At 42.0% G+C, this 13,332-nt stretch overlaps 1 protein-coding gene across 1 annotated transcript; it reads left to right on the forward strand.

Moving 5' to 3' along the window:
- Nucleotides 1-10,412: 10,412 nt before the first annotated feature.
- On the forward strand, nt 10,413-12,856 carry ATOH7 (atonal bHLH transcription factor 7). Its single transcript, XM_059170111.1, has one exon. It carries the CDS (start codon nt 11,528-11,530, stop codon nt 11,984-11,986), a length of 459 nt encoding a protein of 152 aa, XP_059026094.1. The 5' UTR covers nt 10,413-11,527; the 3' UTR covers nt 11,987-12,856.
- The last annotated feature ends 476 nt before the right edge of the window (nt 12,857-13,332 follow it).

A 13,332-nucleotide genomic window follows, 5' to 3' on the forward strand; every position in this document is an offset into this window, starting at 1 on the left:
CCCAAATTCACGACCCTGAGCTCAAGGTTGCATGCTCTTCTGACTGAGCCAGCTAGGTGCCCCCATTTTATTCTTTATGAACTACAATATTACCTTCAGTGATTAATTGGAACAGCCTCAGCTATGCCAATAATACAGTGAGCAGGCCAAGGGTTTCCTTCCATTACTACGAGAAATGGCTTCTTCCAAAGGATCCATCCTTCTAGTCCATGTTCGGATGCTGATTCAGACTGGGAAGGCTCTAGCCCCATCTTCTCCAAAGAGCTTCCTCTGAGGATCCAAATGTGAGGTTGGGTCCTTTTATCAATGACAACTCTGAAGATAGGTAATATTCCAGAGCAAGAGATCAAAGTCTCCCAGCTCCCTCAAATAGGGAGACTTTCTATATGATATCACCAAGGGTTGGTTAACTCCACAGCACAGCTAAAGACGTAAGTCCCCTTCAATTTCTTCTCTTTTCTGGCAATGGAGTTTATCCTCTCCTCATGGACATGATCAGATCTTCCAGATGGCTACCTTTGGCACAATCCAACTTCACTTCTGTAGGAGCCACTCAGAATATGAGTGGTACTGTTTTAGCTTCCCATAGACCACATGATTCACCAAAACTTTCTCCACGCTTCTGGAGTTTTCATGTTTCCATGTCATGAGTTAGCAGTTAGAGCCCTCTTAATGGAACTCCCCACCTGATGACTCTTGAGCCTTCCATTTGTTTCTCTGTCTCCCACCCTCCCTTTCCTACCCACGTGGTAGATAAAAGGACTAGGAACAGACCAGGGGGAAGCAACTAGGTGCATCATCAGGCAGATCTTGGGTAAAATCAGAAAAGAGTTGGATTAACTTCTGGGAATTCAGAAGCAGACTCTGTGGTTTGAAGTACAAAGAGGGTCACCTCCTTGACCCCAAAGCACTGATGCTGACCACTAGCACCTAAAGGCACACACTGCTCCTGTTCTGTCTCCATTTCTGAAGCATTACCCAATATGACCCTGAAATGGAAATTTTCTACTGACTAATTTCTTTCTAATTTCAGAAGCTCATATTGTGTGATAAACTTGTGGCAGCACCCCCCTTTTTACTTTGTATTTTACAGAATTTCAGACAGGAAGCATAGTATAATGAACCACAATATGCCCATCACCCAGCTTCAACAATTATTAAGTCATAGGCAATCTTGTTTTACCTATACTTCTACTTATTTCTCTCTGTCCCAGATTATTTTGAAACAAACTCCACATATTTTATAATTTCATTTGTGAATATTTCAGTATGTATCTCTAAAATATAAGGGCTTAATGTAACCATGATATCTATTTATCTAAAATAACTTGCCAACAATTAATAAATTATTATTATTAATTCCTTACTATTAAGTATGCAATCAGTATCCAAATTTCCCTGACTGCCTCATACATATTTGTAATATTGGTTTATAGATTCAGGATACAGACAAGATCCATACATTGCATATGGCTGATATGGTTCTAGTCTCTTATTATAATTCCATAGGTTCCCAGTTCAATTTTTCTTTTTTCTCAGGCAGTATATTTGTTGACAAATGACTTTTTGTCCTATTGAGATTTTCAGTTCTGGATTCTGCTGATTGCCTCCCTACAGTATCTCTTAACATGTTTGTCTTCTTATTTATTTATTTATTTATTTATTTTTCAAAAGATTTTATTTATTTATTTGACAGAGAGATCGCAAGTAGGCAGAGAGGCAGGCAGAGAGAGAGAGAGAGAGAGAGAGAGAAGCAGGCTCCCCGCTGAGCAAAGAGCCCGATGTGGGGCTCGATCCCAGGACACTGAGATCATGACCTGAGCCGAAGGCAGCGGCTTAATCCACTGAGCCACCCAGGTGCCCCCACATGTTTGTCTTCTAAATGTTAGGCAAATTGTTAGATATAGAGGACTAATAACATTCAGGTACAAATTTTTAGTAGGTATACTAGTAATGTTGTATTTTTCTATCAGGAGGTACAATATCTGCTTCTGTCTCTTAACTCTTTCTAGTGGGTTAACTGAACAGTAATTAGAAGCACTCAAATAGCAGAGGTGGGTTATTTGCAGGCACTGGTCCACCAGGAGGACTTGGGCAATAAACTGTGGGCTGGGACAGTTTGAATCTGACCCTGCTACCAATGCCCTTCTCTCTACTGGCACTTCCTTCCTTTCTGGGTCCCTTTATATTCATTCAAAATCTGTCCTGACTGAGCAGCGAACCTCTGATCATCCTCCTTGACAGCTAGTTTTTTGCCCTGAAAATTTTCCCAGCCTCAGCATCTCCCAGCACAGCCATCTAACCATTGGAATTACCAGAGAATTTGCATGCTTCAAGTAACTTTGTAAGAGATATCTTCAGGACTCAAAAGAATGACTAGAATGCAGTGGAGAAGGAATTAGTTCATTAATTTCAGAACTGCAAGTTAGACTTTTGAATGTAAAGATACACATATTTTTAAAAGACTTTTGTTTATTTGAGAGAGATGGAGAAAGCATATGAGTGTACAAGCTGGGGGAGGACCAGAGGGAGAGGGAGAAGCAGACTTCCCACTGAGCAGGGACTCTGAGATCATGACCTGAGCTAAAGGCAGATCCTTAACTGACTGGGCCACCCAGGTACCCCAAAATATACAGATATATTTTTTTAAAAATCAAATGCTAAAATGTTTTAAGATAGTCTCTTCCTGAAATGTAAGATTATGGATTGTGCTTGGATACTGCTCTCTGGATATCCTCCAAGATGAAGAGTTTCTATGGCCACATAATTTGGGAAACTCCATATATCTCATCCTGAGAAGGACCATGATCATAGTAAAAGGTCTGAAAAGTTCTACAGTAAAAAGCCTGTATAGCTTTGTTAAAACCAGAATTTTCTTTTCTTTGTTGAAGGGTAACAGTTTCAGAATACTCTTTGGGAAACCAATAAAGCTGATCTTCTGGGTAAAGTGAGGCATGAGAGAAAGAGGGCACTGGGGGCTAGAATCAGCACTTTGGAATTTCTTTGACCCACTGAGGAGATTGAATTGATAAGAGGTTCTCATAATGGGCTTCTGCTGAAAAGTTGTGTTCTAGGTGTATTTCTTGGCCTAAAGTCATCAAGTATTAAAGTAAACTTTTGGCTTCCATCTGAAATGACTTACCTGTATCCTGCATACCATCATGGGGCATGGAGGCACAAACCTATGTTTCATGGGCCCCAAATCAACATTCATCAGTTAGTAGCAGAGCAAATCTGCTTAGTGATTCATGCGACTTAGAGTGACAGATTATATGGAAAGCGGGCTTTAGCTCCTGGGGAATAGGATGGATGTGCTGGAGGAAGGGGGCTATGGGCATCACTTGGCATCAGAGCAATGCAGCCGGCAGTGGTTGCATAACTGGTAAAGCACAAGGTGCTCAGCTGTCTGGGTCCCTGAAGCCTCAAGAAGAGGCAGTGGTGAGAGGTAAACAGCAAGTGATGGAAGACCAGGGTTGGAAGAGCTGACTCTGGTGAACTTGGCTTATGAGGGGGATGGTCAGAAGCCCAGGGTCAGAGAGGTATTGAAAACTTAGGCTCTCTCTCTTTTGGTATTGACATCCAAGAATCTGATATGTGAGGAGATGCAGAAGCAAGAAGCTATAGGTATGGTGAGATGTGGAGATGACAAGTCCTGGGGCTAGGGAGGTGTATGTGGGTTGAAACAGGCCATGAGTCCTTTGCTGTGAGAACAGCAAGTGTCCATGTCCTGGGAAGAGAGAGCTCGTGGTAAATGAGGGATCTCATTAACCACACTGAGGGTCAGGACAGGCCTTTAGGAATCTAAGGAGGAGGGCATACTGCGTGTGTGTGTGTGTGTGTGTGTGTGTGTGTGTGAAAAGATGTAATTGCAGGAGGGTCTGAAGAGGAAGGATAAACTCAGTAAGTCCTCAGGAACCTTTGATTCTCTCCCAGGTACATCAGATACCAAGCTCAGGGCTAGGTACTAATTCTAAATTTTAGTAGGAGATGGAGCTCCAAGGAAACCTAAGATTTGGTTCACGGAAATAGGCTAATCTGTGCCTGCAAGATATCAGTCTCACTGCCTACTCTTAAGGAGGGCTAAGACAGGTTGGAACTGACACAGTGGTGCACATAAGTCTCAGCACCTTTAATGAACTTCCGCTATGGGCCGGCCATAATACTAGGCACTGGGGGTACACTAAGGCCCTGTCCCTAACATCACAAGACCTAGTGCAGCACAGAGTGTGCGCTCTAGGGAGAAAGAGAACTGGGTTTCAAATCTACTCACTGGCTATGCAGTTTGGTTTAATCAGGGCTTTGAATTGTCTTGGTCACAAAATGAAGATTCTAACAACCCCTACACAAATGGTATTGTGAAGATAGGAATTAATGCCTGGTAACCATTTAGTGTTTCCTGAAGGCATTACTTTATTTATGGTGATGACATTGGTTTCTTTAGCTTAAGGTCAGCCTGAATAAAAACTTCAGTCAACCAAGTAGCTAACCCATATTTATCAAACACTCTAGCAAGACCCAGGTATTCTGAAATTTGCCCCTTCCCTCAAAGAACTTATAACTTATTTGGAGAAATAGGAAATGAATTCATAAGAAGATACCAACAATACCAGTTTGAGGGTAGAGATTTTTGCACTGTGGTCAACTCTATTTCTAGCACCCGGCACATAGTAATTTCACTAAATATTTGAATAAATGAAAGTTTGAAACAATGAAACAAATTGGTATATGGTTGCCAAAGGAATAGGAAAGCACATATACTCCTACGGCTACCAATGCTGGATACCACTTGGAGACAGCCAGGAATCTGACTGGTATAGATATCTAGTGAGCTAGGCATGACCTCTTTTTGCTCCCTGCTCAGTGAAGGTCAGTAGGAGGCTGGGGCACAGACAGGAAAGTAAGACTCAAACATGATCGTGAGGCGGAACAGGAAAACAGTAATTAAAAGACCCAAGTCTTCGGACATTTAGAAAAACTTGTTCAGCCAAGCTGCTGAAATTGCACAAAGAAACTAAAAAGCAACATCAACTAAAATAGAGAGAAAACCACTTCCCCCTGGGGCAGGGAGTGGGTATCAGCGGCTGGCCTGGGCCAGCAAGGCCTCTGGGCTTTAACTGTGAGCTGACTCAGGTACTGCCTGAAACCTGGATTGTAATGAGAGCCACCCTTTGGGGAAGTCAGCCACCTGCTCACTGTGAAACAGCGAATACCACAATTTCAGAGCAGAAACAAAAGCAGCAGGTCTGTTGCCACTGCTTTGGAGGGCACAATTTCCCCCAAAAGAGTCCATTTGAGCAGGAAGAAAAAGAGCTGTGTTCCTAGTGGAACAGTGTCTACTCTCCCTTTGTGTGTGGGGTCCCTTCATCTACCTTTTCCTCCTCCTTTCTTTTTTTTTTTTTCCAACCAAATTTCTTTTTTTTTAAGATTTTATTTATTTATTTATTTGTCAGAGAGAGAGAGAGAGAGGGAGGGAGAACATAAGCAGGCAGTGTGGCAGGCAGAGGCAGAGAAAGAAGCAGGCTCCCCACTGAGCAAGGAGCCCGATGTGGGACTCGATCCCAGGATCCTGGGATCATGACCTGAGCCGAAGGCAGCGGCTTAACCAACTGAACCACCCAGGCGTCCCTCAACCAAAATTTTTGAGCATCTGTTATAAGCTAGACACAATTCTACGTACTAAAGATACAGCTAGGAATAGTACAGACGAAACCCCTGAATTCCTGGATTTGCCAAAGAGCGAAGGACATAAAGCATAAGATAGAACAGGAGTTGAATGACACAAGAAGCCACCTGGGAGTGGGAAGAGATCTGGGGGAGATCTGGGGAAACTGTATTTGAGGTCAAGGGAGCAAGCAGAGAAGAAGCTCCAAGGAGGGGGAAAGCATGGGATGTGGAGGAGGAGCAGCCTTTTGAGAGGGCAGCAGTAAGAGATGATGTCAGAGGGCTGGGGTCACCAGCCCAAATCCTTCTTCCTCCAGAGCACAGTAAAATCTCTCTGCTCTGAGCCCCTAATGGTACTAATCACATACTGTTTCATGCCTAGGACAGTGGTCCCAGCTTTTCTGATCATACGCTCCTATCAGAGAAAAAACCCAACAACACTGGTATATACTCATATATAAATACACGTTTTTATATTTTGTGTGCCATAAATACGCCCCAAGATAGAAATTTTAAAAATGAGATCAAATAATTATCAGCAGAATTTCTAATCTTCTCACATACTCTAATGGATTGTCTTGTGTGCTGTTTGGGGACTATAACACTGGTTTATGACTCAGGGTTAGTTTTTTGATGGGTGGCGGGTCTTATCTCCACAACTGGATTGTGAATTCCATTAGGCTAAAGGCTGTCATCCCTGATGTTGTCTGGCACAGGGCTGAACAGATGGAAACAATAATTACTGGTGGATACACAGACGAGGAGACACCTTTGTATAGGGTCTTCGCTGGGAGGCAGGGATGGGTCCTATGATTTTGCTTTTGCCTGGAGAAAAGATTCCTTGTGCCAGTCCAGGGTTCAACCAGTGAAATGGGGCCACTGTGTGGACTATGGAAGAAGGAATTTATTATAAGGATGATGACTTACACAATAGGGCAAGGGGCTGAGAGTGCAAGGGTCTAGAAAGGGTTGTTGAAGCATCAAGGAATAGTCACTAAGCAACTCTGGCTTGGGTGAATGAGGAAGAGCTTGCAGTTGGGTCTGGGAGGCATGTATTTCCAGGGGCTGAAATAAGACTAGGTGGGGAGGTGTTGTGCGGTAGAGCTGGCAGTCGGGAGGGAGGAGTAGAAACACAGTGAAAAAGTTCAAGAACAAACGGGAATTTAGGTGCACCCTTATGTCTGTTTTCCATGGCCTCTAGCCTGCAATAATGTTCAGAACATGTTGACTTCACTTCTGCTTCCCAAAGCTCAGGTAACTTCCTTTGGCCCACCTCAAATCCAGAATGACACAGGGAAGGGCATTCTGAAAAACATAGCTTCTGGTCCAAATTTACCATAGAACAGTGCAACCCATCCCTTGGATTGATTCCCTTTGTTCTGCTTCTAGACTCATGAAAAGAAATCATAACTGATTTGTCTTCTCAAAAAGACCTCAGTACCAGGAAGGGAAGGCCCTGGATGGTGAATGCAAATATTCCAGGCACTGGAAAAATAGAGCATCCCCTGAAAATTAACACTTTAAAATATGTGTCTGTAACTACAAAATTGAACCTTAAACTATAATACAATCCCCAAATTTACTAGCCAGTAAGTCCCTGAGCAGCAAAAGGGAAAAGGAACTCCTTTCAATTTACTCCTCTCTCTCTGTTCCTGCTCCTATGGAAGAGAAGGAAAATAAAGCAAAAATGAGCAGAAAGGAAGGGAGGCTAATCTACATCTTGAACAATCGCCACAGGTCATTTTATGTACCCAAATAAGCACCTGTACCACATTTAACTGTATGCCAAACACATACCTAAGTGTTTACAAAGATTAACTATCTAATCCTCATACCAAATCTGTAAATTGGTTCTATTATTATCCCTCTCTTTAACAGATTAAAGTTAAGAGGCATAGAGAAGTTAAGTAAGTTGCCTAAGATTGCACAGCTGGGATTCACATCATGACTAACTGTAGCTTTATGTATAAAAGATTCAAACAATGATTCATTAAGTTCATTTTCATTATCATTTGTAAAATCTACTCACAACATGAAGTATTAGTTGTCATTTAAAGAGTGACTTCCTTAGGGACCAGGCAGGTTCTTTACAGCTACAGTCTCATCTAATGCTCTCTACTGCCCTTTGAGGTAGGTATTATGATTCCACTTTGCAGATGGAAAAATAGAAGTGATCTGTGTAAGGGCACACGGCTAGCTGACAGGAGATACAGGACTCAAAACTGACTCCAAAGATGGTGCTTAACCCAGAGGAGAAGGCTAAGATCCTCCTCCTCCTCTCAGAGGAGGCTAAGATCCACTATGGAGAAGAGTGAATGCAGAGTCTAAACCATGCAAGCCAGTCTCGCTCATGGTGAGGAGAAACTAAATCAGACTGTCAAATCAGAATTTTCAAGCAGTGTGTGAAGCGATGGGGGTTGGAGAATCACCTGGGGCACTGTGGTAAGCCCATACTTTCTGGAGATGAGTGATCACTTCTGGGGCCTGGGATGGGAACCTCTGCATCCTTGTCAACTATCTTTAAAATAATATTGCTCCCATTTTTCTACTCCTACAGGTGTAAACTCCTTCTATGTCTCCCTCTCCTCCTATCTCCATCTGTTAGTTTTGATTTCTGGCCAACCCTGAGATATAAAGTAACTGCCAGTTCCCTTGGTAAGATCATACCTTCAGTACAGAAACAAAGTGGGAATTTTTGAGATGCATGTTCTTCTGGCTCAAATGGTGCTATTTTCTGGTAAGAATTAATTTTGCATTCAAAATGTGGAGCTAATGTGTATGTTCTTTATGAGGTGAAGGAATGCAAATCATTCATATGGGTTATTCACTAGGAATGCACTCATTCTGTAGCATCTATCTCTCATTTACCTAATTTATTTTTCTAGCCATTCAGTTTGTGTATTAACCTTCAATGTCTAAGTGCTCTGCTAGACATTAGAGTTATAAAATAAGTAACACTGTCCTTTAAGTACACAATTTTTAACTTTATTTCTGAAACCTTCACTAGTGACTTGTCTGACTTTGGGAAGTCACTGGTGGATCTCAGTTGCCTACCATAAACTGAGTGGCTCATATTAAGTGATCGTATAATTTGAAACCCTCTAAAATCAAAGGACACAGGATATTTTAATACAGTCATAAAGTTGCTCAATACCTCTGAGCATACTGTTTAGCTTCTATGACACATCTTCTCCTCTATAAAATAAATGGGAGGTACTAGAGCAGGTTTGAAAAGTGTATTCCAAGGATCTTTGTGAACAGGCTTTTCTAGGAAAAAAAGGTCTGTGTTCAAAAAGGTCTAAGAAATGCTGGAGTCAGGAGACTTTTCTTTATCTTAGGACTTCTTAGGACTTTTCTTTATCTTAGGACTTCTTAGGACTTCTCAGAAACTTTACTATACTAATTTTGCTTCATGTCTCTCCAAGCAGGAGATAGCAAATATGTTTTCCAAACTTGCTTGACAATGAAATCCTTTTCCCCTAAGGCCTCTCTGTAGTACTAATAAGTTGTCCTTCAGAATACATTTAGGAAATGTCTTACTTTACATACTGTATACTCCTAAGGCCCTTTATTATAGCAATGTTCTCTATGTATCTCTATCTTAGATCAATTCATGTCATAGATATCTGGTAGTTTATGTTCTTATGTGCTGTATGCATACTGCTATTTTTTCTTTTTGGAAAAGTTGTGCTTTTGCTTCTCTTAGTACACAGGCTATAATCTCTCCAAACATGAATACATGGCCTGCAAAATCACATCTTATTAGCACTTTGATCAGTAGAGTCCAGAAGAAGCACACCGTATGTTTTGTGGGGCAACATTCCCAAGAGTGTCACAGAGGAGACTTCTTGGGGAAAGGGATGAGATATGTGAACATGACAAATAATAGGATTAATAAAGCAGATTTCCATAAGAATTCAAAAAATATATTTGACATTTTGATGATGAAATACTGTGGTCTTTTCTGTCATAGAATTACCATTCCTGACCAAGACTATTAGGACTCAGAGTAACAGAGCTGAGTGGCTCTGTGCAAAAGTCTGTGTTCAACATCTGTCACGCTGGAGATCATTAAAGTTCAATTGCATCCTATTGTCTTCCTGCTACTCAACTTCATTTCACTGTCATTGCTTCAGCTGGGATTAATCAACTATTTATGGGAAGACTGGACTTGGGGAGTCAGGACATTCACAATGGGGTTTCAGTCTGAGGCTACAGTGGGGGAAGAAAGTTATAGGTAAAAGACTCCTGCTTTGTTAGAGTTTGTTGAAAACTGAATTAAACAAAAATATCTGAGAATAATGCTGACATCATTCATATTTCAAAAGAAGAAAGAATGTACTTGGTATTCCTGAAGAATCCAGAAATGATCCTGGCTTGAATCTATTTGGAGCTGGTTTCTTTGCCACTTTACTTTTCCTTAAGAGCTAGAAAAAAGCTTTGATGAGAGAATCAAATTAACGGGTTCTCTGTATAAATCATATCATTATCAATAGTGGAAATGGTACTTCGTTATTGTTCCTGAGGACAGCTGATACAACTGAAACATCCACGTAGTATGAAATATTTATGGCTTTATGAGATGGGGGGAAAAAACTTCCATTAGGAATTATTTTTAAAAATCTCACAAATTACTTAGCTATTTCCATTTTGCACATATATGCACATTATGATTAGTTTTATTAGATTTAAATGTCAAATTAAATAATTATCATCTCGATATATGTTCCCAAAACATTTATGAACCTTTTTCAGGGGAAACAGAGTATAAATTTTGAGTATCCAAAGTATCCAAACTCATGCAATCCAACTATGTAGCTAGAATATTTTTGATATACCATTAATATCTTTTAATATGTTACAATAAATTATTCTGCAGAAAACAGCCAAATTATTTGGACAGTAGAATTTCAGGTCTGTAATATTAGGACCTACTAATTTGTCCCAACTTCCTTAATAGCTAAGATAAAAATGTCAGTATATCAGATCGGCATTAACCAAAAATGTCATACATCTTGACAAAGCTAACTCTCCTTAAACTTCTAACGTATCTCTTAATTCCAAGACCAACATGTTCGCACAAACAATGTCTAATAAATGTAAAACCTCGGTTACGTTTTTGATACATAAGCGGCTACTTGATATGGGAAAAGATGGACCAAGCTCTTTCCCCACCCCCACCCTGTTATTCTTTTGGGGACAGCCAGGCCACTCCAGATGGTGTGTTACTGTTCGACATAGCTTTGGAGAAACTTCAACAGACGAAGGCTGTAATGTCAGGATTTTGCTGTGCGTCGTCCCCCTTCCCCCCCTGCAGTTCCCAGGGTAGGAAGGTGCTGAGATGGAAGCTGAGGGACGCCCGCCCACCTGCCACCACCTGTTCCCTCCCTCAGCCCTCTGCTATAAATTCTCCTCCTTCAAAGCTTCATCCAGCACTCTCCGACAGCTACTGCGGAAAAAGCGCTCCTTCTCTCCCTGAGCATCTGCAAAAGATTTCGTCTTCCTGAAAAAGAAGTCTCGGGCTTTCCCAGAGGACTTGAAAGATCTTCCCCAAACCAGCCACACCACACTCTGCAGCAAGAAGGTTCCCTTCTCTTTTCTAACCTCACGTTGGGAAAATGACTTTCTCTTCAGCACCTCAGTTTTCCCCAAATTTGAGCAAGTGAAGAGACAGCAGTCTGGTTATCCAGTAGGACGGAAGGCGGGGTCCCGTACTCCCCACTGTAAACTCTGATTCCACGCGAGTCGCTTCGTGTATGACTTACTCGCTCAGAAGAGCCACGTTGCGGAGCGGCTCCACAGACCGGCTCGCGCGCAGGTCCTGAGCGGGCGAGCGAGCTCAGAGCCGCCCTCCTTCCGGCCTGGGATGAAGTCCTGCAAGCCCAGCAACCCCGCGGCGGGAACGCGCGCCGCGCCCGCGTGCGCAGGCGGCGCCGAGTGCGCGGGTGCGTGCGCCGGGGCTGGGCGGCTGGAGAGCGCGGCGCGCAGGCGCCTGGCGGCCAACGCGCGCGAGCGCCGGCGAATGCAGGGGCTCAACACCGCGTTCGACCGCCTGCGTAGGGTGGTGCCCCAGTGGGGCCAGGATAAAAAGCTGTCTAAGTACGAGACCCTGCAGATGGCACTGAGCTACATCATGGCGCTGACCCGTATCCTGGCCGAGGCCGAGCGATTCGGCTCGGAGCGGGACTGGGTCAGTCTCCACTGTGAGCACTTTGGCCGCGACCACTACCTTCCGTTTGCGAGCGCGAAGCTGCCGGGTGAGGGCGAGTCCTACGGCCAGAGGCTCTTCGGCTTCCAGCCGGAGCCCTTCCAGATGGCCAGTTAGGGCGCGCCCCCTGCCAGGGGGAGATGCCCAGAGATCGAGCTCCAGAACCGTAGCCCTTTCCCCAGGAGGTGGCCAAGGATGCGTTCTTAGATTAAAATAGCAAACTTTCAGGTCACTTTTATTCGCGTCACTGGTTTTATGGACACGATTTTATTGCCTTTCTCTTCCTCCTTATTAGTATTTTGTAGACTACATTGATGGAACTTGTGAGTGGTTTTGATTCCTGTGAAAATAATGCCCCCTCTCCCTTTTGGGGGACGACTTTAAGGGAAAACAATCTTAAGAAAAAATAGGATTAGGCTATACTGCAGTGTTAGTCCTCAGAGAAACAATCACTTTCTTAAACTTTGTAAGTTTGACGTGTTCGGGTGAAGTTACAGTATTCATTACGTGTGTATGCTTAAGACAGCTACCTACCCGTCGTGTAAATACATTTATGCTTACTGCATTGTGTGTGTATGCATGAAGTAGTCATACTTTTTTTTTTTTTTTTTTTTTGCTAGAGTACCTGGCGTGAGTGCTCTGTATTTTTAAATGTAATTATTAAAATATAGATTTTGTAATATAGAAATAAAAATGTGAGCTTGTTTTTTATGCTAAGTGCCCTGCTAGTTTCCTGATGGCAATAAAGGCCTATTGGGGGCGAAGATATTGAGTGCTTCCCTGAGTGAAGATGTGAAATGTTTAAATCTAATTGCACCAATTGGCAGATGTGCTCTTTTCTAATACTAAAAAAGGCAAGCTGATGAGAATACAATAATTAAACTGAAGGCTTTCTCTGTAACTTGGAACTATAGATGTATTATTTTTCATGTTTTTTTTAAAGGTTAAATTAATCTAAATAACATTTAGCTATTAAGTAGATATACAATTCCTCAATATTTCATTGAGGCCAATTACTACTAATTCCTTACAAGTACCCAAATATATGTTTGTTCCTATATAGGAATACATATATGTTAATATTACATATATAAATATAACTAACACTGAGAAATTTTAAAATGTTGCTTTTGTAAGTTATTTCCTTTTAATCAGTACAAGCAAGCAAAAGGGGCATCACTGCCATCAAGGCTAATCAAGATTAGAGCAAAATAATATGCATGGTATTTGTTTGAATTACTTTCATAAATTTGCTTAACCACTGGATGCGTAAACCAAACCCTTAATGTAAACAGTGACTTGGTGATCAATAACACTACATGCATTATTAGAAATAGCAATTAGAAATAATAATTAGAAAAAGCAGGACTCTAAGTTATGTGTGCATTTGGCATTTTTCACAAGTTAACAGAAACAGCAATGATATCCCCCAAACATACTATGGATTCCAACACCTAACATCA

Source organism: Mustela lutreola, chromosome 4, assembly GCF_030435805.1.
Source record: "Mustela lutreola isolate mMusLut2 chromosome 4, mMusLut2.pri, whole genome shotgun sequence".
NCBI lineage: Eukaryota > Metazoa > Chordata > Mammalia > Carnivora > Mustelidae > Mustela > Mustela lutreola.